This window comes from Buteo buteo, chromosome 10, assembly GCF_964188355.1.
Source record: "Buteo buteo chromosome 10, bButBut1.hap1.1, whole genome shotgun sequence".
Classification (NCBI taxonomy): domain Eukaryota; kingdom Metazoa; phylum Chordata; class Aves; order Accipitriformes; family Accipitridae; genus Buteo; species Buteo buteo.
In genome coordinates, this window is record NC_134180.1 from 26,856,413 (window position 1) to 26,882,401 (window position 25,989).

Below are 25,989 nucleotides of genomic sequence, written 5' to 3' on the forward strand. Positions count from 1 at the left end.
TTAAGTACCTTTCTCCAAGTTATTTCTGTTATTTCACTCTGACAGAACTAGCATAAAATGCACATTTAAGATCATTATTCACCTCCATCAGTTTTGTTGATTATTGAAAAGGACAGATGCACTGCTAAAAAGTTGAAGTTTTTGGCCAAGACAGTTACTTGTTTATTTAACTTTTTCAATACAGCTTTCCAATTTAGAAAAAAGCTTTAAAGAAAATGCTTTCTTAATCTTTTAAAAATTACTAGACTGCAAGTCTTGCATGTCAAATTCTGGCATAAAGTGTTCTTCAATGTTAAGTTATAAAGTCCTGACAGACCTATTGCAATTATTAACAAAACTCTTGCCACAGGGGTGCAAATCAATGTACTCTGGTTTAACAACATCTACTACAACTAGCTCTGTTTATGAACCATGTCAATTCCTATGAAACTATTACAAAACTCAAAATTAGTTGGAAGTAGAGTTTGGAAGAACTATGTATGGACACTATTATGAAAGACCATTCCAGCAGCACCAGTCTACACGTAAACACAACTAATCAGTTGACACTAAACATTTCTAGAACTACCTAAAAAAGTAATAGTTTTACCAAATTTTGGTTCCCTGAGAAGAAAAAAATGCTCTAACTACAAAGGTCTTTGGAATGCCATCAGTACAGTAAATAAACATGCACCTCTTACACTACTACTTGCAAAGACATCTCCTACTTCCATGTTGATCAGACTTGGGTTTGGCATTTTCATTGAAAATAAACCTTACTCTCCACAACAGTGGTACTGGAATGGGAGCAAGAGATGACTAAAAGTAGTCTAGTACTAAAACTGTTTTATATGTGATGATTTGTTATTACAAACTGGAATGCATAGTTAGCAGATGAACACAAAGTCACTAAGAGCACAGTTTAACTCATCTGTTTAACCCATAATTGAGTTGGTTTTGAAACCTTTAATTAATACAGAAAGTTTTCAAATACTTTTTAGAAAGCATGCTCTTTTCTTCCCCAGGGTCATAACTTATGTTTTTAGTGAACATGATAAACATCATGAGAGTTAAGACTTCAAATATAATAAAACAGCGCACAGCAAAAGAATGAAGTCAGGAACCATTTTATTTCCATCCAGTTTTGCAAGTATTAAGGATGGCATAAGAGCTCATTCCAGCACTATAATTTATGAAATTATTACATCCCTAGAAGAGGCAAAGCTTATAATGCTTCCTGTTTTTCCATCCCAAGTGCTTATAAGCTGTGTGATTATTTGGTTTAACTGTATCTTTCTGTCCTTAGCTAATACAAGCCTCCTTCATCCTCTCCCCAGCCACCAAAATACAGTAACTGGGTGTGGAGAAGCAGCACTGAGGCAGTCAGTAATGAGAAGTTATAAAAATGTTAAACAGCAACATGCACTACACTAACACCCAGGATGCTCACAACATACAGAAGACAACTTTGCAACTATATCATGTTCCATTTGCCACCATTATCTATGAAGATAAGTACTATAAGATTTGTTGTCTAGTACATGCGCACAACAGTTACTCCAGATTGTTCTGATTCCTCCCAATTTCTAGACAACAATTCATTTTGTATTTACTATTTTTAAGACAAAATACTGAAACTGGTTTCAGGCATTAGTGTCCAACTTGTTTTAATAGCAAGATTCAAATGGCATCTTCCACAATTATAGAATTAATGCTCAGTACTTGTCAAAAGCTTTAAAAAAATAAGGTATGTTGAAAAATTACTTTCCGTATACCTCATGCAATTGAACTGCTCAAATAGTTTAAACTCTTAATTTACCATATTCTAAGTTAGTGAAGAGTTCATATTTAGAAACTAATTCCAGACAGTTCTTAGGCCTCATATGGCAGGAGATGAAACTGTTTAAAATTATCCCTATTAATGGGAAAAATTCCCATAGGAAAAAAAAAGTATGTACACTCTCACTATAGCCAGGCAATCAACTCTTCCATTTCAATACTATCATAAACATTTAATTTTATTGTTTCTACCAGTAGAACCCAACCAACGATTCATATTTCAGTTTTTCAAACATATGATTACATGTTAAAGGCTGCATTTTTTGTTCAAATCTAAATAAAATTTTTCTCTTCCAATACAATCAACTCAGTTCAATGCATTTAAGATTGATTTATATATTGTTATCTCTCCTTTACTACTCTCCACCTATACAGATCTTTAGAGAGATATTAAGCAAAAGGCTTATAGAATGCAATGAAAAATTTAATTTTAAACTTAGCACTTATCTGAGCAAGTCTGCAAACGCTCTCTTACACGAGGTGGAAGTGTTTTTAACAACCTTTCTTCTACAATTAGACTATTCCGCTTTAAGAACTGACATTCTTCCAGTTCAGCAGGAAGTGATTCAAGATAGTTTCCAATGAGCTCTAATTGAACAAGATTCAGTAGCTGACCCACACAAGGGGACAAATTCATCAGACTGTTATTCCCCAGAAGAAGAAATTGCAGCTTTCTGCACTGAAACAATCCATCAGGCAGCATTTCAATCTAGAAAAAGGAAAGAAAAGAACAAAAATAATGTATATTAGAAGTTGTTAGCCTACATACAGCTCCATGTTTTGACATTTCCTGGTTTTATTTTAGGGTAAAAAACCCCTCAGTTTATAGAAGGATAAGGAAAGGGAAGATTGTAATGCTTCTATCACAATGTGATAAAGTGCTTGAGAACACTTCAATGGTTTTATATACCTGTTTTGTTATGAGGATGCTTAGCTACCAGCAGAAGTCAAGACATAAGCATGGCAGGGAGGAACATATACATGCACACATGCACAGAAGTGCGTACAAATGTGTGCAGGTGGCAGGGGAGATAAATAGGTTACTATCTCCTAAGAATCACTTAAAGAACACACACAGATTGGGGAGAAACAAACAGCTCCTGTGTTATGAAACCTGCACAAGCAGTTATCTGTGCAGTACAGTAGTAACTTAGTCCTGGTCCACACTACTGACAAATGACATCCAAAACCAGCTTCACCAGTGAAAACAATTATAAACCTCAAAAGAAGTCTTAAGTCACAAGCCTGGACCCCACACTAATGAGCCAGACAGTTTAGCACTGCTGATGAGGTTACCAGGTATAATTATTTCCCTCTTCCCAATCAGACAGCTGAGCTGCTCATCACCTAGCTGGTGATTCACTAGAGCTTTCAGTTTGACATTTTAAGGTAAAAATTTAACACTGTTCACTTCCATTAAAATACTACATAGGCTAGACAGCTGCAGGGAAAGTGAAGATACATTTTTACAACCATCCTAACCTATACTATCTCTGGATCAGAGCCCTTAAGCTGCTACAGACCAGGACAGTACTCACTCAGTATTACACAAGCTTTGATGACACCAAAGTTTTAGTAATTAAACAAGCACCACCCCTTTTTCAGCCTTACTGAGTTTACTTCAATCATGAATACCACAAAAGCATTTTGAACCAGAGGCTGTTTCAGAAGAAATGGTAGGTTAAGTCAATATTTGGGTTTTGGTTTTTGGTTTTTTGGGGTTTTTTTGGTAGTAATTCAAAGTTCTACTTACATGGTTTTTTGTCAAAGCCAAGTACTGCAGATTGGTCAGATAACCGATTTCTTCAGGGATGGAGGTTAGCTTATTATAGCTAAGATCCAGATAGTGTAATTTTTTACAAAGAAATAGCTGCAATGGAACATTTTTAATATTATTATAATTTAGATACAATTGTTCCAGGTTTGATAGTGCACCAATCTGCACTGGGACATATGAAATACTGTTGTGCCACAATTTTAAGCAAGAAAGGTTCTTAAGATGTTGAAAACTAATTATTTCTTCCACTGTTCTGAGATTATTTTCTTTTAAGTCAATTTCATGCAAATTGTTTAGGGTAAAAATGGAATGGGGGATGCGCTCTAAATCACAGCAGATTAATTCCAAGGTTCGCAGGTTTACCAGCTTCTTCAGGTTATTTAGCACTATCAGTTTATTTCCCTCATTGTTGATAGACAAGTGTTGTAAAGAAGGCATAAGATCTGTAACCACTTGAGGTATGCGGGAAAGGTTGTTTTTTAAGTGAATTGATCTCAGATTTTTTAGCCCCTGAAAGCTTTCATTGTATATGGAGTTGTGATGATCTAGCATGAAATATCCTGTTAAGCACAATTCTTCTAGGTTTTTTAAATGAAAGACCCAAAACGGAATTCTTCCCATCTCACTAGATTTCAGGCGCAATGTTTTCAGATTTTCTTCTAAAAAGCTGACTGCTGGATAATCCATAGTTAGTGATGAATGATAAACATTGAGTTCTTTGAGATTGACTAGTTGGGTCACAGCTGAAGGAAGTTTGGCTTCGGGGATAAGTTCCAGGCTTAGGACTTCTACTTCTGTCAATTCAAAGACACTGTCTGGAAGACCATTTAACATGAAAAGGTGAAGTTCAATCTTGTCTTGGGAATTTTTTACTAGTTTATTTTTCAGTTTTTCCACTGACCATTCATTGTTAAGATTTATCTGTTTCAGTTTGTTTTCACTCAAATCAGACAGGAATATTGAGAATCGTTGGGAATAGAGAGGATCATACTGATCTGCCAAGTGGAGAATAAATGCAAAGTCATTCTTTACATCAGGTATGTCACTGTAATTACTTCTCTCTCTCAACTTCTCAAAAGAATATTGCTTAAGTGAACTTCTTAACATCCACCACAAACTATAAGTACAAGTTAAGCCATAGAAGATCACTAAAACAACATAGAAAGAAGCCAAAACTTTAAAAATTTCTGCTAGCGAATAAACGCACTGGTACCTTTTGTAGCCTGTAAAGGCTTGAACATTAACTACACAATCAATTTCAAGTGTAATAAATGATAAATAGTAGGGGACATAAATTATTATTATTACAAATACAATGACTTTCACTATAATCTGTTTCATATACACTGTATATATGACATCCTTCTCTTCAACATGTACTCTGAATTTCTTCACTTTTTCAAATATAGCTTTAGCTTGTTCCCCTTCTTTTTTGTCAAGAACACTTGAGGAATTTTCTCTTCCAGCTGTTTCCAAGCCAGGTTGCGAATAAGGCAGGGACTGTCTGCTGGCCCCTATATCTACTGAACTCCCAGGTGATGAAATCACTGCTTTTGATTTGGCTATTGGCAACTTCCTCACAGACTGCTCGGCAACTGTTTCTGAGAGGGCGCGCGTTGTCCATGGAGAATCAAAACACTTCTGAAGAATGGCTACAAAGTGCTCAAGCCTGGAACTTGTACTAGGGTAGTAAAGCCAGAAATTACTGCAAGCTGCAAAAATAAAGGTATGTAGAAGCACTAGGTATGGAAAAAATTTGGCAAACCAGTGAAGCTGTCTCTCATAACATACTGCATCAATATAGGAATACTGCTGCCGATGGAGATCATTCTGGATTTTAAGCGGGATGATTATCTGTGCTGTAGAGCTAGTCGACATGTTAAGGTTGGCTTTAACTAAATCCCAAGGCACGGCACAATGATTGTCAAATTCTAGCTTGCAAGGAAGACAACACAATACTCTGGTTTGAGTAAGCTGGAGAGCCCCAGCGAGCACAGCAACTAGCAGCATTATCATGGTGAGGTAATACCAGAAGACATCCCACCATGGTTTTAGTATGTGGTAGGATGACTGGGCATCTGCTAAGTATTTGAGTTCTGTTAGCGTGATCATGACTTTCACCTGTGAGAGAACAGCAGCTGGTAGAGGAAAAAAGAAAAAAGACATCCTTAGAGAACTGTTAAAAACAATTTCTCACCATTAAACACTTGAAGCTTATTACTGTTTTCACAGTTTTAAACATGTAACATTTGGCCTAGCATCCAGAGCATAGCAAAAGGATCCAAGAACTCCTAGCACCTAACCCTAGCCATCATATCTATTTTAAGGAAAGTTACTTGAAATGCAAAAATTTAAGTGAAGAGTGAAACTAACATCAGAGATGAGGAGAAAGTCTGTTTTGACCAAACATTTGGGTACTGTTCAAGTAAAAGCAACAAGCAGGTATAAGTTAAAGAAGCTTCTGATATATTACTAGCAGTCCTTCACCACTGTCCTAAACTTACATAGCAAAAGTGATTTCTCATTTATGAGGAATCCAAAAAATCAGAGCAATATATTAACATGATGGCTCTTGTGATTTAGAATTTTCTATGAGATTATGTCATTCTACCCAAGAATAAAGATCACACCAAAATTCTCAAAAAAAAGCAGTTTTGCATTACATATTCTTATATATAATTCCCCATCTTCTCCCATCAAGAGAATTAAGCATACTGACAGAATGAAAATGAAACTAACACAACTTGCTATTGTCCAATATTGTAATATATAACAATGGCACACTTAACCCCAGCAGCATAGGTTTGAGTCATACTTACTTTACTAATTAAAGAGAATAAAGTATGCAGCACTGCTCAGTCAGGAGGTCTACACCTTTTAAAATTCCTTGGACATGCCATCTTTACATTTGTCTTCATTCTGGATGGAAAAAACATTGAATATGCTTTATTTTTAATGGCTTCACCTAAATAAAGAGCAAACATTTCAGCTTTCATTAGAACTGCTGCCTTATTGCAGACATCAGGATCCATTAAGCTCTGCATTGCTATAGCTACATGAAATGGAACACAGACATGATCACGTAGAACATGAAGTCAAAGTTTTGCACAATCACAACGCAAAAACCAGGAAACCGCCTACAGCTAGCCCTATTTCAACTGGGAAGTAATTTTTTTTTTTTCAATAACTATGTGAAAATAAAATACGCAACATGCAAGACTTCAAGAAGCAGAATTCAGTCATAATTTTGATATACCAAGGTTTGGCAGAAAGGCAAGTTTCTCAAAAACAGAGACCCATGTTTTACATCCTGAAACAAATTAATAAACTATCCAGTGTTAATGGCTATACCACAGACACTACCAGGTTTGGAGAAAACATACTATAAAGTTTAAGCAGTACAGATATTAAGCAACGAGGATTTTCTGTATTGTTCTTAATCATAAATTATTTAGATTGGAAAGTACCTTGGAGATTGAGTCCAACCATTAATGTAGCACTGCCACGTCCGCCACTAAACCATGTCCCTAAGCACCACATCTACACATCTTTTAAACACCTCCAGGGATGGTGACTCTGCCACTTCCCTGGGCAGTCTGTTCCAATGCTTGACAACCCTTTCAGTGAAGAAATTTTTCTTCATATCCAATTAAAACCTCCCCTGGTGCAACTTGAGGCCATTTCCTCTTGCCCTATTGCTTGTTACTTGGGAGAAGAGACCAACACCCACCTCACTACAACCTCCTTTCAGGTAGCTGTAGAGAGTGATAAGGTCTCCCCTCAGCGTCCTTTTCTCCAGGCTGAACAACTCCATTTCCCTCAGCCACTCCTTATAGGACACGTGCTCTAGAACCTCCGCCAGCTTCTTTGGATGCACTCCAGCACCTCAATGTATTTCTTGTAGTGAGGGGCCCAAAACTGAACGCAGTATTTGAGGTGCAGCCTCACCAGTGCCAAGTACAGGGGGACAATCACTTCCCTAGTCCTGCTGGCCACGCTATTTCTGATACAGGCCAGGAGGCTACTGGCCTTCTTGGCCATCTGGGCACCCTGCCACCTCATAGTCATAATCATTGGTACTGGACATTTCAATTCCAAACAGAGCTGACAAGCTGTTATAACAAGACAAACAACAGCTGAACTAAGGAAGAACCTTATTCTTACTCCACATTCACATTTGAAGGGAGAAGTATGGCCAAAAATAAGTTAACCCTTCTTGCATTGACAAGGCTACTTTTAACAGAATGTAGAAACTTACCAGGCCCACTCAAGGGAAAACAGCTGAAGCAGGACAGGATGGCTACAAAACACTCCTGGAGGGAAAATAAATCATCATCAGATCATGAAATATTTGGACTCCAACAACTGTAAGTATTAGAACAACAGCTCATTACTCCTTCCACAGCAGTGTTGTAAAGATCCAACATTTAATGACCAAAAGACCTAACTAGATCTACAAGATTTAGTTAGAATAATTTAAAATGATCCTGTCAAATTATTTACTTGGTCACCACCTGAAAGTTGCTTTTCCTAACGTAGAGGTATAGTAATGGCCCTTGTCATTGTCCCCTAAGCACTAAAAGCCATTTCAACTCAACATGTTTTGCATTTATATGAAGTTACTAGTCCTGCAGCTGAGATGCTCTAACCATAGCTAAGAAACAGCAATTTCTTCAATCACTCCAGCTCATCTTGCAAAAACCACATCTGTAAATACCTTTAAAATTAATTCTTTTGGTATAATTCTTTAGGGTTTTAATATAAATTCTTAGGTATAGAAGCACAAAAAGGTACTAAACCCATCCAAACTAAGGCTTTAATTCTACAAAGAATATCCGGATCATGTCTCTACTCAAGCCAAACATGCTTGATTTGAATGTAGAGAGAAAAATCAAAAGTATCTTTTTCCTTTCCAACCTAGAATTAAAACCTGTTAATTATTCTCACTTGAACTTTGCTACAAAAAATGAAAGACTTGGGACTCCTGTTAAAGTTCTAAAGAACACACTAAGAAATAAATATGTTGAATGATTCAAGAAAGTAAGAGCAAAAGTATAAATAGCATATTTTTAACAAAGAAAAACATTTGAAAAGTCAAAATGATCACTGAACTGGCCGAGAGTTTAAAACAGTGTGCAAGGTCTAATTAGCATGAGGATGGGAACAATTCTTTTCTTGACAAACACGTAAACCTCATCAGGGACTTGGGCAGATACTAACATTTTAAAAGAAGATGTTTTATATAACTAAATGCTTATTAGAGAAAGTTACAAGTAAAACAATTTAATAATGCACATATGTGCTTTGCACTTTTATACAAAGAACACCACTTTTCTGGTAACAGACCTATTCTGGGGAATAAGCAAGGCTCTTGTTGAGCATAAAGGACAGAATTCAGAGTACCATAAAACAGTTAACACTGATAAAGTATTTTCTCTAAAAGTTACAGAAAGAAGAAACATAAAATGGAACTTAAGCCAATTCTATTAAAAACATATCGGTATACTTGAGAATACGCATAACTCAATACACCTTCTTCAGCCAATGCCATAATGCTCAGAGTATTTTGTTTTTATACAGACTGAGAACTCAAAGTGAGACTGACCCATGTAATTTTGTAAGGTCTGTTTCTATAAAATGCTTTCTTTGTCACCTCCCTGCCTTGAACTGGAAAGTTGTTAGTCCCTATCACATATTCCAGAAAAAAGGCTACATTCTTGAGGCAGTTTTACAACACCTTCTAGCAGAAAGCAAGTGTCACAATATTAGGTATTTAAATACTTTAACTCTGGTCTTGTTAATGACCACTTTTTTAAACCAATCAAGCTAAGTATTCATTACAATTCTATGTATATGAAATAAAGTTTCCTATGAGGGAAATACATTGTATATACAAGTGTAATATAAACATGTGAATTATTAATGATAATGTTGCTAAAGACAGTTTTCTTTCAAATCCTATCTGTATGCCAAGAGTAACTAATCAAATGGAATAATGCTGAACTATAATGGGTTTGATAAATCTCATCTCCAGCAGCTTTCAACCTATATCAAAGTCATAAAAGCTTTTCAAAGCGGCCTAATTCAATTGGCAATCTTTCTCAGAAGATGAGAGACAACAGTTTAGCCCCAGGCTAAATGATGACTTCAGGAGAGTTACCCCAGACCAGTACTGGGACACAGGCCAGGAAAATAAAGCAATAAAGATCACTAATATCTAGACAATTTTTAGTTACTTCAAGACTTACAGATCTTACCAATAGAAACATATCCAGAACATGAATAAAAGACTATCATTTTGATAAATATTATCTATAAGCTGACACCCCACCCAAACTTCCCCTGCTGCCAAAAGGTTACTTAACATTGCATTACTCTGTCATTTGGTCACTGCTTACATAATTTTAGGCACATTTAGTTAGGGATGGCTCTGCAGCAAGGTAAGTGCCTTGCTTGTCCTCCCCAAAGGATAATGGGCTACAAAAGGCCACTACCTGACAGCAGGCTTTGTTTTATTTTTAAGGCTACACTGTTTTTGTTGATTGTCTAAGTATTTAGCTGGTGTTTCTGACACACTAAGTTAATCAAAATAGATTTATACAGTTAAAGCATACCTTGACAGGTATTCCAGTGGCCCCTCTATCTTGCTTTTTTCCCCTCCCCCTCAGAGAAACACAGTCATCAAGTTTTCAGCCAATCTCTTGACTAATGCTGTTAATTCCAACAGCATGATGTGCTTCTCAACTGAGATAAGGAGATGCTGACATACTAAGTAAACGTGTCCGTTTTATCAATTTTTTATCAAAAGTGATTCCTGAACTATAGTACCAACTTAGCTTCTAGCTAGTTGAAATGTATTACTTTTTCTTCTGAAGTTTTGCATGCAAAATTTTTAAATTCAGTAATAAACTAAACATGCAATCAATTTTGCTTAATAGGCAGTTTTGAGACTCTCCTATGGGATTCCTAGTAACCACTTAGGGTCTCACATGCACAGCCTGAACCTCCACTTGCAAATAAACCCTCCTGAATATTCCCAAAGTAAAAAAGTAACAGACTTTACCCCCTCACACACTCATCACCTAAAACACATCTTTCCTGGCTAAAACTTCCCCTTCTATTAGCATTCTACCATTTCCTTTTTCAAGCATTCCCTAAACAACAAAAAGCCAGGTACTGCAAGATTTTTGGAGCAGGTCTGACTTCACAAAGAACGATACTATCACACATACTCTTAGCAGATGTGTTCAGATGGCTGCCTCTCCCTTTAAGCCTCCTATTGACAAGTAATAGACTACTCAATTCAAGCACTACATTTGATATATGGTGTTTCATGAATCTGTACTTTGACCACTTGTGTGCATGTGCAGATTCAGTTGTAGGATCTTTTCAATGGGGATTGTATTTTTGGATCTGTACTCCACTGCATGCAGAACAACATGCAAACAAGATTACAGAAAGCTTCTTTCCAGTTCCTTCTGAAGAAGGTCACAGGTGACAATTAAACATGTATAAGTTATTATCCTTTTGTATTTAAAATAAACCCAAAGACATTCTCACTGTTTGCAGTAATCACTATATTCCTCAAGCACAAGATGTTTAAGACTACACTAACATTGTTGCAAGTTTTCCATAACAACCTTTCAAACAAAGGCCTAAAGTCCTTCCAAACAATCAAAGATCATAATTACAACTACAGACAATCTCAACCATCTGTGTCTGGATTATCTAGAGGCCTTACCTTTCTTAAACACTCCTGCTCTCAAGACAGTACAGCTGAACATAGTATGTGGAAGAGTAATAGCAAAGTCTTATGCTGTTTAAGAAGCAGTCCTTGCTCTCTGGAGAAGACTGCTTACATAAGACTATGTAGCCCAATAATTTCTGGGAAAAAAGAAATTGTAAACATATTTTTAGTTTAAAATTTAGTAAGTTAGGCTACACTTACATTTTTACTCTGCCACTGCTTCAGAGTTAACTGCACAGAACATAAGCTGATAAAAAGTCTTACAAAATTAAGCAACTACTACCCAGCTCTACCACTACTATATCTTCAGCAAGCTGAGAAAAATAGAGTACATGGCAAGTGTATTTTAAATAGTTTTCTCAACTACTAAAAGCTTGAATATTCCTAAGTTCGACATAAAAGGCCTTAAAGTAGGTGAAAAAAACATCTTAAAGGCAGCTTCACCTGAACTCAGAATACCCATCTTTATTCTATTACTTCCTTTCTCTGGTACACTTAATGCAAGAGAAATACTTTATCTTGCAGTCTAATCTAAATTGAAAATAAGCTTTACTCCAATTTGATTTGCTTTACAAGCAAAAGACTTACTCTTGAAATCTGACTGTGCAGGATTAGATACGCTACATTATACTTTGCCAACTTATGCCTGCAGTACTCCAGAAAAGACTATTGTCTTCCTTGAGCCATATTAAATTAGCTTCTCATTAAATGCCATCAATACACAAGTATTAAGCCTTTCCCCCATTCATGGAGGGCCAATAAAGAATTAAACTTTGGTAGTAAAATATGTCACTGGTCAAACACTCACTAGGGAGATAGATCATCTTCAAACATTCTAGTTGCACAGGCAGTTAAAATCACATACCTGTAGGCCGTATGATAATGAGTCACATCAGCGAGGTCTGCCCAAGTGCATGAAGTTACTCGAGCCTAATTCTCAATAGTGGATGGAAGGGAGAAACCAAGTCAACTATTTTGAGGGTTAAACTCTGTAATGAAGTTGTATAACAACATATGTATTTAAAAGGTATGTTAAATGTGCTTTTTATTTCATACTAGTCTAGCCTGGAGAGCAATTTTAAATACAAATCCATGTTCAGACATACACACTTTGACTGGTAAAAGCACTTTCTCTAGCCCTCTCCTCAAGTTAAGTTCAAGGTGCTAAGGATTGTGTTCTAGCTAAAATAGAAGGTCACAACCTATGCTCCTAGAAAGGCCTGTACTAGCAAGAAAATTATGCAGTTTAAACCCAAGTTTAAGGCCAAATAGACAGTAGGCAAGATAAGCAGTTTACACAAAAAACACTGCAAAACAAAACAAAGACAAATTAAGTAGGTACTAACCTAGGTTTCTGAACAAGTGTGTTTCAGAATTAAACAGGCAAGTAATCTAATGGTAAAAAAACAGAAGTAAAACAAAAAGGTAGACCAGCTTTGTTTTGTACATAATTGCATCAACATGACTGATTCTTTAAAAGCAAGCTGTCTACATTCTGGGCAAATATCACTTAATTCATAGTCATGATGCTTCCTAAGATCCCTACCAAACTAAGCAGGACCCAGACTCTGAATCAAATCTGGACAGTTCTAGTAAGCAATAATTTGCACTATTTTCAAACTCAGAGATGTATTTTTTTAAATATATAAATTAAGGTTATATCAGATGATGATAGAAATATGACAGAGGAAGGACTTTAACTACACAGACAAGTATTTTGGTGCTGTGGTCTCCTCTTACCTTGAGGACAGATTAAGATAAACCTGCAGTCAAGCTGTAGTAGCTTTCCCAGATCATGGATTTATTTTCAGCTTGTGTTCTCATCCCTTTAATTCTTTTTAAACTACAAATATAAATATATTAACTTAAACTTGAGATGTATTGGCATCTAAAATACTGATTAAAATAAATATCAAAACAAGCACCTGTTTAGAAGAGAGTGCTTTGCATTGCTTGTACAAAGAATCCAAAGAGTAAATTCACTTAGAGACATATTTTGTTTCACCCTAGTATTTAACTAATAATTTATTTAATTTGCATTCTCACTGGCAACTCTAGCACTCTTTAGAAAGCAGATTTTTTTTCTCCATTAATTTACATTTCTTCAAACAGTTGTACATTTCACATATTCTACTTTAAAAAGGAAATTATAAATAGAAAGAGACTGCCAAAACTCCACATTGGTATTACCCACTAAAAAATAGCTCTATCACGAGTCTGCTTGGCAATTCCTAAAGAAACATAGCAAAACCCATTAACAGATGAAAAAAAAACAACCCACAACTGGAAAGTGTTCCATAAGGCTTTTTAAAAAGAAAAGAGTATAACAAACTGTAGTAGTTCTGACTGGAAGACCATGGCACATTGAGGTGTTAGTGATCTACTCTGGCTAGTTAACAGGCCCAGGCCTGTGCTGTGCAGATCTCTTGGCTGCAGGATAAATTTAGCCAGCTCATAACGGAGGAGTCTGCAAGCAGCTCCCACTTGGTACCAGCGATTACACCACCTGCATGTCCTTGTCTTTATCAAGAAGTGCAGCAAGAAGTTCTCCTGTGAACATCTTTCCTGGCTGACAGTGGAAATGACGCACAGAGTTGTTTTCTTGTAAGAAAATTCTGTAATAGCTTGAATGATCAAAATGAGGTAACCATTTCTACAAGCAGGGTCTGCATGGTGTGCTGCACACAGATTGAAGGCTCATTTGATGCTGCACAACCCACATTCCCAGCTTCTAAAGGGATGTAAGATTATCTATACTATTCTCTTCCTTTCTAGTGTCAAAGCCAATAAAAAGCATTTTAAATTATACTGTACAGAGTCTGAGTACCTTTCTTACCGAGGTCATCACGGACCAGCACCTATTGGTGCAAAACACAAGCCATATAGATTGTCTTCCAGAAGGTCACTTCTGAAATTCTCATGAAGTAAAAACAGGGGCCCAAAACCACTGGAACAAAGAACAAGTCCCAGATATCTGTTATATGGCATGATCATCTCCCATTCATTTTCAACACAAAGAGGTTAGTATTTAAAGTGAAGTACTATCTTCTGTCAGCCTCCTTTCCCCCTTTTTTGGCCCCATAACACTTTCAAGTAAACAAAAACTTCAGTATTGAATAAAAAGTAGGAAAGGGGCATGTATTCCTACTACTTCTAAAGTATCAATACACTTCTAAGAGCCCAAAGAACTGTATTTTTAAGCTTGGCATTAGACAGCCTCTAATGAAATACACAATTTAATGCAACAGAAAGTCGGTTCATGTTAAGTCTCAAAAAGTAGACACAGGTACACAAGCAGAATCAGCACCCAAGCAGTAAAAGAGACTTCTTTAACAAATAAATTTGAAGCCAAGCACATTCAAAGCACGTATCAGTTATCTCTTCTTAGACAAACCTACCTTTTTTTATGAAATGTTAATGGATTTGTGAAATAAGATTGAGAGCACTGAGATACTACACTACATTACCCACAGCAATGTATCCAAAATCATCCACATCACACCCCAGAGTGGCTCATGCTATCACAGACCCAACATACAATCATGAACTTCATAGGTATTTAAAGAAAACAAGTCCAGTTACAAATCCATTAGTTTTTTCCTTTCAAAAAATGACATCCAAGTTATAGAAGTAAAAATTAAACAGAGCTTACCAGATCAAGTAGGTGCATTTCTTTGAGAAAATAAATGTTTTTTCTAAACAGAGTATAAGAGATTGAATCTAGGTTACAGAAAATAACTTCCAGAGTGACTCTGTACTATATCAACTAAGACAAAGCTGGTAATTTCACAAAAATTACAAGCAATTCACAGAAAAGGAGACAGGTCACAGACCATGCTGAACAAAGAAAAGGTAGACTAGATAAAAATAAGATTTAACACTTACAAGGACTGCAGCACTAGGAACATGTAAAAAATGTTCAAGTATGCAGATGACAGGTTTTTTTGCTCTAACTTTTGAGTCCTTTGTTGGAAGCAACCAAAAGAAGAGAGTGAAAACCCTACCTGGACTTTGTAGGAGGAATGTGCCACCAATGATGTAGCCCTAAGAGCAGCAAAGGCTGTCCTCCACTAATACCCAAGAAAATACTTGTAGCAGACAGGGGCACCATCATGTACAAACCTAATCTGGATGCCTAAAGAACATTATCGACCCATTTAGAAAAACCCAACAAAACCAGAATCAGAGCTGCAAGACTAACAATGCCTAGAGGAATGGTGTCTCTTAAGAAAGTGGACTAAAGGAAGCAGGCTTTCTAGCATAAGAAAAAGAAGAATGAGAATATACTGGTAGTGGAGAGGAGGGGAATAGAACAGCATGGGAAATGCATCTGCCTTGGCAGGACAGCACACAGTCCATCTGCGCTCAGCTAATACTTATTTAAACCAGTGTGGGAGGAGACAACTCTCTCCAGAGATGATTGCAGGCATGCCATGTTGTCAAACATTCTAGCCCAAAGGTCTCATGGAAGATATCAGGGAAGTGGCACAGATTACACTCTTAAATGATACCTAAAGGAACAGGCCTCCTTTGTTGTTTCCCCAATCCCCCAAGCAGGTTTTAAAATCAGTACAGCAGCAGTGAAAACAGAAATAGTACACCAATACTACAAACAGTCCTTACTTTCAAGTTCCAAAGAAATCTTGGAGCAAGTTTGGAGCATCAAGTATGAAAAGTCTCCTCGGTTCTTCACCTATTCTTTCCTAAGCAAGGAAAACTACACCAAAAGCAACCTCAAAAGGTCTAGGCTGGGACTGATATCTGTGGCATGCTGTATCTTTTATAGCTCTCCCAGAAACCATCTTACACAACAGTACATAAAGTCCTTCATCCCAGTACTAACATAGCTAATACAGTCAGACACCTTTCAAGTGCATGAAATGAGATTTTCAAGCTCACTTATAACACCTTTTTATTCTTGTAACCACATATTTGGTTCTTTCTCATGCTGAGAAATACGAATACATAACCATAATACAATGGTATCAGCAGTATCCCTCCATCATTCTAAAGGAAGCCTCAGTGGTATCTAATTCTGCATACCAAGATAAGTACTACAATAAAAAATTAATTTTTACCCCCTTAGTTTCCAAAAGTCAGACACATACTCACAATGTCCATTCATTGTGCTGCTATGCTCAGGACATCAGAAACAAAGCAGAAGATAACACAGGAGAATAGTCACAGCTTAAATACAAGGTTTCTCTACTAGCAGATTCTTTAATTATAGTACAGTTTATCTTCAGTCTTCAAGAGCAGTAAAAGTACAAGAGAGCCAGAAGCATAAACAGTTATGATTATTTAACAGAAGACCCTCTTTTCTTGGGAAAAGGCAGGGAATTGCTCATACATGCTCTTCCATTTTCAGTGTACTTTTCGGTAAAGTCATAAATGGCCAGAGACCCTTGAAATGGCCAGACAACTCCTGTAACCTCACTGAAAACAAGTCTGAAATAAGAAAATATTCTCAGAAGGAGGAGCCTTAAAGTATGTCCACATACCTGAACTAGCTCTGAATTAATTTCTCAAGTACCACCAGGAGTGCTGCTGTCACAGCAGAACAAAGTGGAATACAAATCCTACTTAAGTAGTCAGGTAAGCATTTGGGTCAATTTTGTAGTCCACAAAATATCATGCTGCTATAACTAGGCTACCATATAATGAATTATGTTGATAAAGTAATACCATACATACTGATGTATTAACTAAAGCATGTTCGATATTATGATTTGATACTTCTAGATGAAGGTCCTATAAGGAATTCAACAGCACTGCATTTAGACAAAGATGGAAGGGGCCAACATTCTTCATACCACAGGAAGCCTGCTAGTTTTGCAGAGAGCAGAGTAGTGAAATCCAATGTTTTTAGATATTCAGAACCTCCATTCTACATTATTTTCCCAGCTCAAACACTGCTTTCCTATACAGTAACCACACCCAACCCAGTTAATAGGGATGTTTACCTCTGACAGCTGAATAGCTTTATGCAAGTCATTTTGTTTCTCTCTGCCTCAAATTCCTCAACTGTAAAATCATGGTAATGTTTCTCCTATTCTTCATAAGGTATTTAAATGAGGAACATTATACAGTAGTGACACCTTCTTACTAGGTAATCAGAGAGGCCATTCTGGATTGTACTGGTTCGTACAATTGTTACGTTCCGAGAGCTGGAAGCACACATGCTATTACTTTTCCTATTAGTGGTCGGCCAGTTATCACCTTTGCCTAATCTCAGAAATATGAATTTGTATTTATACTCCTTATTCTAGCCAGAATCATTTTGATGTTTCTAAAATATGAACAGTTACCTAGTACAATAAGTTAAAATTCCAACATTTGGCCTAAAAAGGAAACTGATGGGTTTTTCAATATTTATAGACTGCCAAGACCAATGTATCCTATTGGGATAATAGATGTTGAGAAACAGAAACATCCAGTGAGGCCACAAATCAAAAATATATACCAAATACATTCTGTCTCTGCAAGATAATTATTACCACGCACAAATATGGCTACAAGATTTAAGAACAGTCAAAAACCACTCTTTTGGTTTTCAGTTTTCCTGATGCTGCATAAGTTTCATGAAGAACTTTCCAGAAAGGAATATTATTACTTCCACAGACAAGAATTTAACTGCATCTAGGAAAATATAATTATCAGGGCAGCAATACAGAAACACATCTGATTTCACTCTATTAGTGCTGACTTTGGAAAGCTGATTCAGATTTTCAGCAGTGGCTCATATCTCTTCTCAGAAGCAGCAGCTTTTCATCTTGTTTAACAGGAAAGACAGTTACTCCTGAAAGCCAGCCTGACAAGTTGAAACACTTGATTCTAGATGTTCGGTCTAAACATCTAAAATAAAATAATGATAACAGATAAGTTTCCAATTTACATCTGATTCAAACTCAGGCACTCTTTTTGTATGCAAACTCTCCTGAAACCCATCTGGCTATCTTTTAAAAGAATCTCTCCATCCCAAAGTAAAAAAAGAAAAATTTGTGAAACTGCAGTCAAATATAAACTCCCCTGAAACAGAAATGGCATAGGTTTCACTAATCCTCCAGCAGGGAGCATGCTGTCCACACAATCACCTCAATCTCTTAAGTATCTTCCTGTTCATATTACTCTACATTATATATTTATTAATTGGACAAAGCAACCAGCTACATCATCTTTTCTTTTAATTAAATGAAAGGACTGAAAGACAAATTTCACATTGCACATACTGTGTAATAGTGTATGTACAAATTACATACCAATGCCTAAACACAACTCTACAGCCCGAGAACTGCACATACGCATGCAATCACGAGAGCTAAAAGCAGTGTTATGTGTCAGAAGCATCTCCTAGAACAATGCTAAGTTTCAGAACCATGTACAAGTGATCAGACTTGAATGCTACAGTAAACCTACAGTAATCCCACTTTGTTTCCTGATCAAACACAAAGTTAGCTTAGTACAGATGTTCATTCTTCATACTTCCATTGAGCCCAAGTATGCTGTGCAACAGTCTTCCACTGCACAAAATTTCCTTTTTGAGTAGGCTGTCTGAGGACACCTAACAACTGGCAAGTTTTTTCAGATAGCAGCACTACAAGAAAAACACTTTTTGGTATGAAGCCAAGTTTAATAACTTCAAAAACAAGAGTCAAGGTTTTATAATCACCTGAATCAATTAAGAACTTTGAAGTAAAAAAACCCTAGCCCCATATTTGTAAGAAACTGAATAATAGTTTGACGCAAAGCAGACACTACTTTTAACAACTCCAGTTCAGTAAAGCACTTGAGTATTGACATATCCCATCTCACTTCAATTAAGCAATGTTTTGGTGCTTTCCTGACTCCAAGTCAGTGACATTGCAAAGTTAGCATTTAAACAATGTTAATGTTTAATAAAAAACATTTACTTGGAAAACAGTTTTCCTGTACTGCAAAGGCACTGGCAAAGTAATAATCATTTTCACACTTCCATCAGCATGGGTTGGAAATGATAGTTTATCTTGCTAATAATTTCAACACAGCCTAGAAACAGTTTTTAGTTAAAACTTTCCAAATGCCCTCCCTTCCTCAAATATTTTGGATTACACAACAAATGCACATCAAGATTTTGCTTTCATTCAGATGGAAAAATTAGTTTAAAGGATAAATTCTCTAGCATTAGAGTCCAAATTTGCAGTTCTTAAATTCCAGCTCAGTAGACCTTTATATTTGTATGCAACTGAACTTTAGCTACCAGAAAATACCTGAATAAATATTTGACAACCTGAACTACTCATAGAATACCAATATTTTCCCCAGAAACCTAAGGCAGTAATGTCTGGGAAATCAGTGCTTACATTTCCAGGGGTTTTAAGTGAGCATTTTAAAATCAATGTCACTTCAATTAAGCCTGAGTAAACTACTTGACCATAGTTTTGTAACTGCCATGCAACAAAACTGAAACTTTGTTTTCATATTAAACGAAAACCACAACTCAAACTAGCATCTCCCCCAAAACCAAAGTCTTAAGCCTACTAACAATAGGCAGCAACAAAACCAGACTGTGTTACTACCATATTCTTCATTGGTATCACTGGATCCCTTATTGGCATTCTTAATCCCTTCAGTTTCTCACAATCAACTAAATTCTCAATTTCAGTATAAGAAATTGCATTCCAGTTTACCGTGTCAGACAGAACATACTGAGAAGTTGAGCACTTTTGATGGAAATGCACTCACATAATTTAATTCAGGGTGTGTGAAGACCATATTTTGAAACAGCACCAATGAGAATTAAATTGAAGATACTCTATTACAAGTTTTCTCCACAATTCCCTTCTGATTGTTGAAAGACCGTAGAATCCTCTTGGGTGTACATCAGAGGCAGGTGTGCTACCACTATACCCCAAACCACATTTTTGTTGAAAAGCTGCATCATCTGCCTTCTTTCCAATGTGCTATAGCACGAGAAAGTATAGCCTTTTCATATCAGTAATCTTAAATCAAATAATTGGGGAAGCTATTCATAAGTATTATGAAACTTTAGTTTAATATTGAATTACAATTTGATTTCAACTAGCTAGAAATTAAATTCATAACTAGTTCGTAGCACGCTAACAATTCTTGGGGAAAAGAATCACCAAACCCAAGCATAACTACAACAAACTGAAGCCTGCTTACCAAGTCTGGTAAAACTCTAATTGGAATGTATGTGCAAGATAGTTCATACAAATAAGCAGTTGAGTTATCAATAACTTAAGACCACATGATAAGACATTAATGAGGCTGACTGCCCACATGGTAGTGGTAGGGTTAATAAAATGCAGGCCACTGCCTCTCAGCTACATTTACCAGCAAAGTGACAAAGCACAGTTTCAAGTTTGTGATGTGTGGCTCTGAACTCACTCCATACTGGATACAAACATGTACTAGACAGGGCATACCATGGCTTGTCATCAGTTAAGACGTTAAGACTAAAGCATATTATTTAATTATTTGCAAATTAATAATAGATACGTGTTGCTAAACCAACATATAATCTATACCACTTACACATTAAAATGACAGCATATGTATATATTAGAATATTAATTCCACTTTACATTCCTTGCCCTTCTACATGGCTACCCCTGGTATCTGAACCAAATATCTTCATAACCACAGCACAGACTTCTAACTTATCTTTAAAAGGAGTAACTGCAAGAGCAACTGGCAGAATAGTACTATTTGCGAGACAACAGCTGAACAGCTGTTACAAGGATGCCTAGGGTAAGGATAAATACAGTTCACAGGTTAGCACACAATACAGACAGCAGTGTGAAGCATTTAGATAGGCAACAGAGACCAGTATAAACCACACCTTATCACATCAAATATCCATTAGTCACACTTAGTCACATAAAATACCCATTTCTAATCCCAGATGAGTAAAGCTTTACGGCTTTAGCAGTAGGTATTTTAAGCTGAAGTAGTATTACTAGTGCCACAGTCTCTTTCACTACCTGTAGCATGTGAGGCAGGGCAGGCACAGTAGCAGCTAAAGGAACACAAGATTCTCCCCCCGCCCCGCCTCCCCCCGAAATCCATTATAAAAATACTTCTTTGGCAGTGACATACTGCTCTTCAAAGTTCATTTTACAATGCTGAAATACTTATGGATATTTCTTTAGCATTGTTGGTCCCTCTCTAAAATTTACTCAACACACTTTCATCAACTTCAAAGAGCAGCTGTATTGGTATCTTGCAAGAAACAAAAGGCAATTTTCTTTTTCTCCCATGAGGATCCTATTTTCCTGAAAAAGGAAAAAAATTTAAGATTCAGACCAGCAACTCTCTTCTCTGGAGAATGCAAGGGAACAACCATGTTAATACTGTGAACTTCTGGAAATTATGTGAATCCTACTGAAGTTGAAACTCAATTACATTACACTAACGTAAGATTCAGTAGAATGTAAAAATAAATGCTAATGTAAAACTGTGATAAACATTTTGTTATCTAGCTACAACAGAATGTTTTAAACACTGGGGAAAACCCTTAAGAAAACTTGTACCCTATCCTAATGATTCTCTACAACAGTCATTTTCCTTTCTGCTCTCATTTCATGTCCCTTGCCCTGCTCAGTACCACAGATACTGAAGAAAAGCACTACTTAGGATAACTTTTTTATTCCCCACAGTCAGCTGAGTTACACAAAGTAATCACACACAATGTACTTAAACAATACATAATAAATTCTACGAGTGATACGCTAGATTTCAATACTTAAGCCTTGTGGGCTCCCCCCCCCCCCATTCTCTTGAAAGTTTATGAACTCAAACAAGATAGATGAATAAGCCCTGATCTGTTGCCCTCTCTGCTAGGAAGATCCATAAGAAAAAATTCTGAGACACCAGGAAATTATTGATGCCTTACCTTAGCACTTCAGCAAATAGACAAGGCTGAGTCAGCAGAACATGAAGCTTAAATACTTGAAACTGCACGTGACCACATAGCTCCTAGCTTATTCTAGCACTACCTCAAAGGTACTGTTTTAAACAACCACACTAGGTGCCAACCGAAACACTGTTTACCTGATCAGCATAATTAATGGCAATCTCCATACAAAAACTAAGCTTTAGGGAAGTCTGCTTTAATCACTCCTACAGAAGTGGTTAATTGTAGCATTCACCGCAGACGAATTCTTGGCGGAAGCCAGAAAGCTGCCTCAATTTTGCCACAGAACAGGCCGGCACAAAATAAGCCTTACGTCACTAAAACAGCTCGGCTAGGATGCAAGTAAAAGCTACCGTGCAAGAAGCCCCTTGTTACAAGATCCCTGTCTTGCTGGGCATGAGAAGTACATCGACAAGACCGAGGAGAGGAAGAGAACGGCAAAGAGGAGGACGCTTCTTATCTCGCACGCAGAACTGTCAGGCCTCAGCGGCGACTTCAAGTCTCCTCTCCCTTTCGGAGAAGTTGGGACTTGGCAGCCGGCTGCCATTTGCTCGGGGGCAGGTGCCGCCGGCACCGCCGTCACACCTGGGGCCGAGGGGCGGCAGCTGCCGCCCGGCCGCGCCGCGCCCGGGGAGAGGAAGGAAGCCGCAGCCGACCTGTAGCGCCCCGGGTCACTTGAGGACACGTGTAAATATCGGTTACGCAAATCAGAAAACGGTTTTCTCCCGAGCCCCACCCGCACGGGAGCGGGACGGCCGCCAGGCCCCGGGGCGGGCGCGGACTCGCTCCAGCTTCCCGCGCCCGGCTCCCCCCCCGCGGCCCGGCCGGGAGACGGGCAGGTGAGCGGCCCCGCTGCAGAGCGCCGCCGGGGGAAGGGGCGGCCGCCGCGCAGGCTCACCGGGCCGCCCGGCCGGCGGGCGGGCAGCGCCGGGCGCCCCGCGGGGCGGCAGCCCCTCTCTGCCCGCCCCTCCCCTCCCGCAGGTGGACGGGGCACCCCGGCCCCTCAGGGAGGCGGCCTCCCGGCGGCGGCGAGGGCCAGCCGCGCGCTGCCCTCGGGAAAGCCCCGCTCCGCCCTGGCCCCCGCTCGCTCCCCCTCCTTCCTTCCTTCCGTTCCTCCCTCCCATGCCGGGGAGCGGGGCACCTGTCAGCGGCGGCCACCCCTCGCTTACCTGGCCGCGCCGCGCCGCCTCCCCTCCCGCCTGGCCTGGCCTTGGCCTGGCGCGACCAGCCCCGCCGCGCAACGGCGTGCCGCCCGCGCGCTCCGTCCGCGAGGGAACCGGCAGCGCAGCGCGAGGCACCGGCTCTAACCGGCACTTCTCGGATCCGGCCCCGCCCCGCCGCCGTTGTCACGTTACCGGCCGCGCCAGCCAATGGGGCGCGCCCGGCGGAACCGCTGACAGGCCGCGGGGCGGGGGAGAGGGCTGCGGCGGACAAAAGCGTCCCGCCGCGCCCGGCCCCGCCCCGCCCCTCCCCGCGGCACTCACCTGCGGAGGCACCTGACGGCCCCGCCCGGGCCGCCGCCGGGGGCGGGGGAGGCTCCCGGTACCGCGGCCGTGCCCGCGGCGGGGAGAGCCGTCAGGCTGAGAGCTCCCCCCCCCGCGCCGGTGCCGGGGCCGCCCCGACCCGCAGGCAGCGGCCGCCCCCTCGGTGCCGGCATTTAAACGCAGCGAGCCGCTCGAAAGCGGGAGGAGGTGGAGGGAGCGAGCCGTTGCCGCCGCCGATTCAAAACTGAAACTTAATGAAGGTGACACTCGCAAAGCGGCAGCTCAGTCTGACAAAGGGCGCGCGGCTTCCTGGGCACGAGAGGCCTCGGCTGGGGCCGGGCGCCGGGCCGGGGAAGGGGTGCGCGTCCCGGAGCGGCCCCGGGGGCGGCTTCGGGGGCCGCGGCAGGGGACGAAGCCAAGCCCCGCGGGGGCGAGCGGAAGGAGCGGGGCTCGTCCGGCCGAGGAGAGCACGACGGGGGACGCTGGGGAATGTTCTGCGCGGTCGCATTCGGAACAAGCTCGCAGCCCTGCGGCACCCCGCCGGATGCGCTATCGCTGTACCCGCTCTGCAGCGACGGTCGTCTCATTACCGTGGCCAGGTCCACCCGATGCCCACCCCTGTTGGCCAGGGACAGACTCGGGTCCGTATTACTGGATGGCAAGACCCTTGCGTGGCTCTTCGGTTCCAGTGAAAACCTGGCCACGACATAAAAAAGTTCACAAAGACACACGATGTTTTAAAAAAAATCAATCATAGGTTCATTTGACTTTCCTACTCCGCTTCCTTCCTCTTTCTCCAGCGGACAGTGCAGCTGCCTCCTCCAAATGCCTGAAGAGGCCGATTCTGCTGGGTAAACCCATGAAAGCCTGAAGGAAAATTTTGATTCCCACCTAGATTTCTGCACATAACTGGGACAAATCGGCTGTGTCTGCCTCCTCTTAGTCATACAAACAGCTCAATCTACTCACGTAATTTTCCTGCCATATTTTCATTATTAGCAACTCCGTTGCAAGAATCTATTCAAAATTCTATTTACAATATCATTATACTCCTTACAATCGCTGTGCTATAGTAATGTTCATTGTTCGTGTAGTCATCAGTTTCGTGGAAAAAGGGTCTATTTTCAAAATACTGCTCTTCCTCCATAAAACACCAAAGTCCTTTTCTTCACTGGTGTATGAAACCCCCCTTCATTAAACAGCACAGACACTAAATTTTGCAAAAATAACAATTTTCAAATTGTATCCAGTACACATTTAGCTATTATTATTAGTTTCAACTTAAAATACCCATTAAAATATAACATACTTCTGTGCAACACAAAAGTATGTGCTTGTTTAATCACATGCATTGCAGTTTAGCCAAAAGTGAAACTAATTACAAATAAAAGTGAAGCTTGCTTTTTAATCCAAACACATAGAAATACTAATGCAAATATCTATGCTGTAAAAGAAAAAAAAAGCATGTTTGTTTCACTAGTTTGCAGTCATATGGGTAGCCTAGCAGAGAATGTATTTGTTTTGCATTTGGTTTAGGCTGATAGTTTCTACTTAGGGTGATATATTTTGATAGTAATCTAACCTCAGAGAAGCTGCTATTGTCATCAGAAAGATGACAACAGCATGACATTGTCTGCAATTACTGCTCCAAGAGTCGTTGGTAAGGTTTGGTAAACAGCAGACAGCAGGCCAGCAATCTTCCCAGGAGACCGATTCCCTTTTGCCTCATGAACTGCCACCTCCTTAGCTGACTGTATCTCGACTTCCATCATCAAGACAAATCTTCTGCTGTATTAGGGTTTCCCTGAGGAATGATTTAATCCATTTTAGCTTATTGGAACTATTTCCCCTTTCTGTGAGCAAAATAAAGTACATCTTAGTCTATAATCTACATTTCTACTAACTAAAAAACGAAAAGTCTGTCTCCTGGATCTGCCACATTTTCGTTTTGTTGGCAATAGGCTAGGAAGACAAATTAATGTTTAATTAAATTATAAAACCAAGGACTGTTTGTGCTAAATTGTAAAATGAAGAACTATTTGTGCTAAAAAGGAAAGTATTGAATTAAGTCAGAACACTGAAGTTAATGGTCATAAGGTTCATAATTGCTTGAGCAGAAGATTGCAACCCAACTTTCTAGGTTTGGTTCTTATTTACTCTGCTACTGAGTAGCTCCTGGGGAAGCACAAGAGGAACACTCAACTCATCAGTCACACCCCACAAATCTCCGAGCGATGATATGTAAGCA

At 39.3% G+C, this 25,989-nt stretch overlaps 1 protein-coding gene across 9 annotated transcripts; it reads right to left on the reverse strand.

The window, feature by feature from the left end:
* Nucleotides 1-1,092: 1,092 nt before the first annotated feature.
* On the reverse strand, nucleotides 1,093-23,547 carry LRRC8B (leucine rich repeat containing 8 VRAC subunit B). 9 transcript variants are annotated; one of them, XM_075039051.1, is made up of 8 exons: nucleotides 23,427-23,526; nucleotides 14,170-14,289; nucleotides 13,083-13,185; nucleotides 12,208-12,331; nucleotides 7,854-7,908; nucleotides 6,415-6,514; nucleotides 3,572-5,733; nucleotides 1,093-2,527 (listed from the first exon to the last, which is right to left on the reverse strand). In XM_075039051.1, the coding sequence occupies exons 7-8, from the start codon at nucleotides 5,705-5,707 to the stop codon at nucleotides 2,255-2,257; spliced, it is 2,409 nt and encodes an 802-aa protein (XP_074895152.1). In that variant the 5' UTR covers nucleotides 5,708-5,733; nucleotides 6,415-6,514; nucleotides 7,854-7,908; nucleotides 12,208-12,331; nucleotides 13,083-13,185; nucleotides 14,170-14,289; nucleotides 23,427-23,526; the 3' UTR covers nucleotides 1,093-2,254. The 9 variants fall into 9 exon arrangements, with proteins under 9 accessions (XP_074895152.1, XP_074895151.1, XP_074895157.1 ...); XM_075039050.1 differs by lacking the exon at nucleotides 23,427-23,526 and adding an exon at nucleotides 14,995-16,773; XM_075039056.1 differs by lacking the exon at nucleotides 23,427-23,526 and adding an exon at nucleotides 11,337-11,479 and having other exon boundaries at nucleotides 14,170-16,773.
* Nucleotides 23,548-25,989: the final 2,442 nt, after the last annotated feature.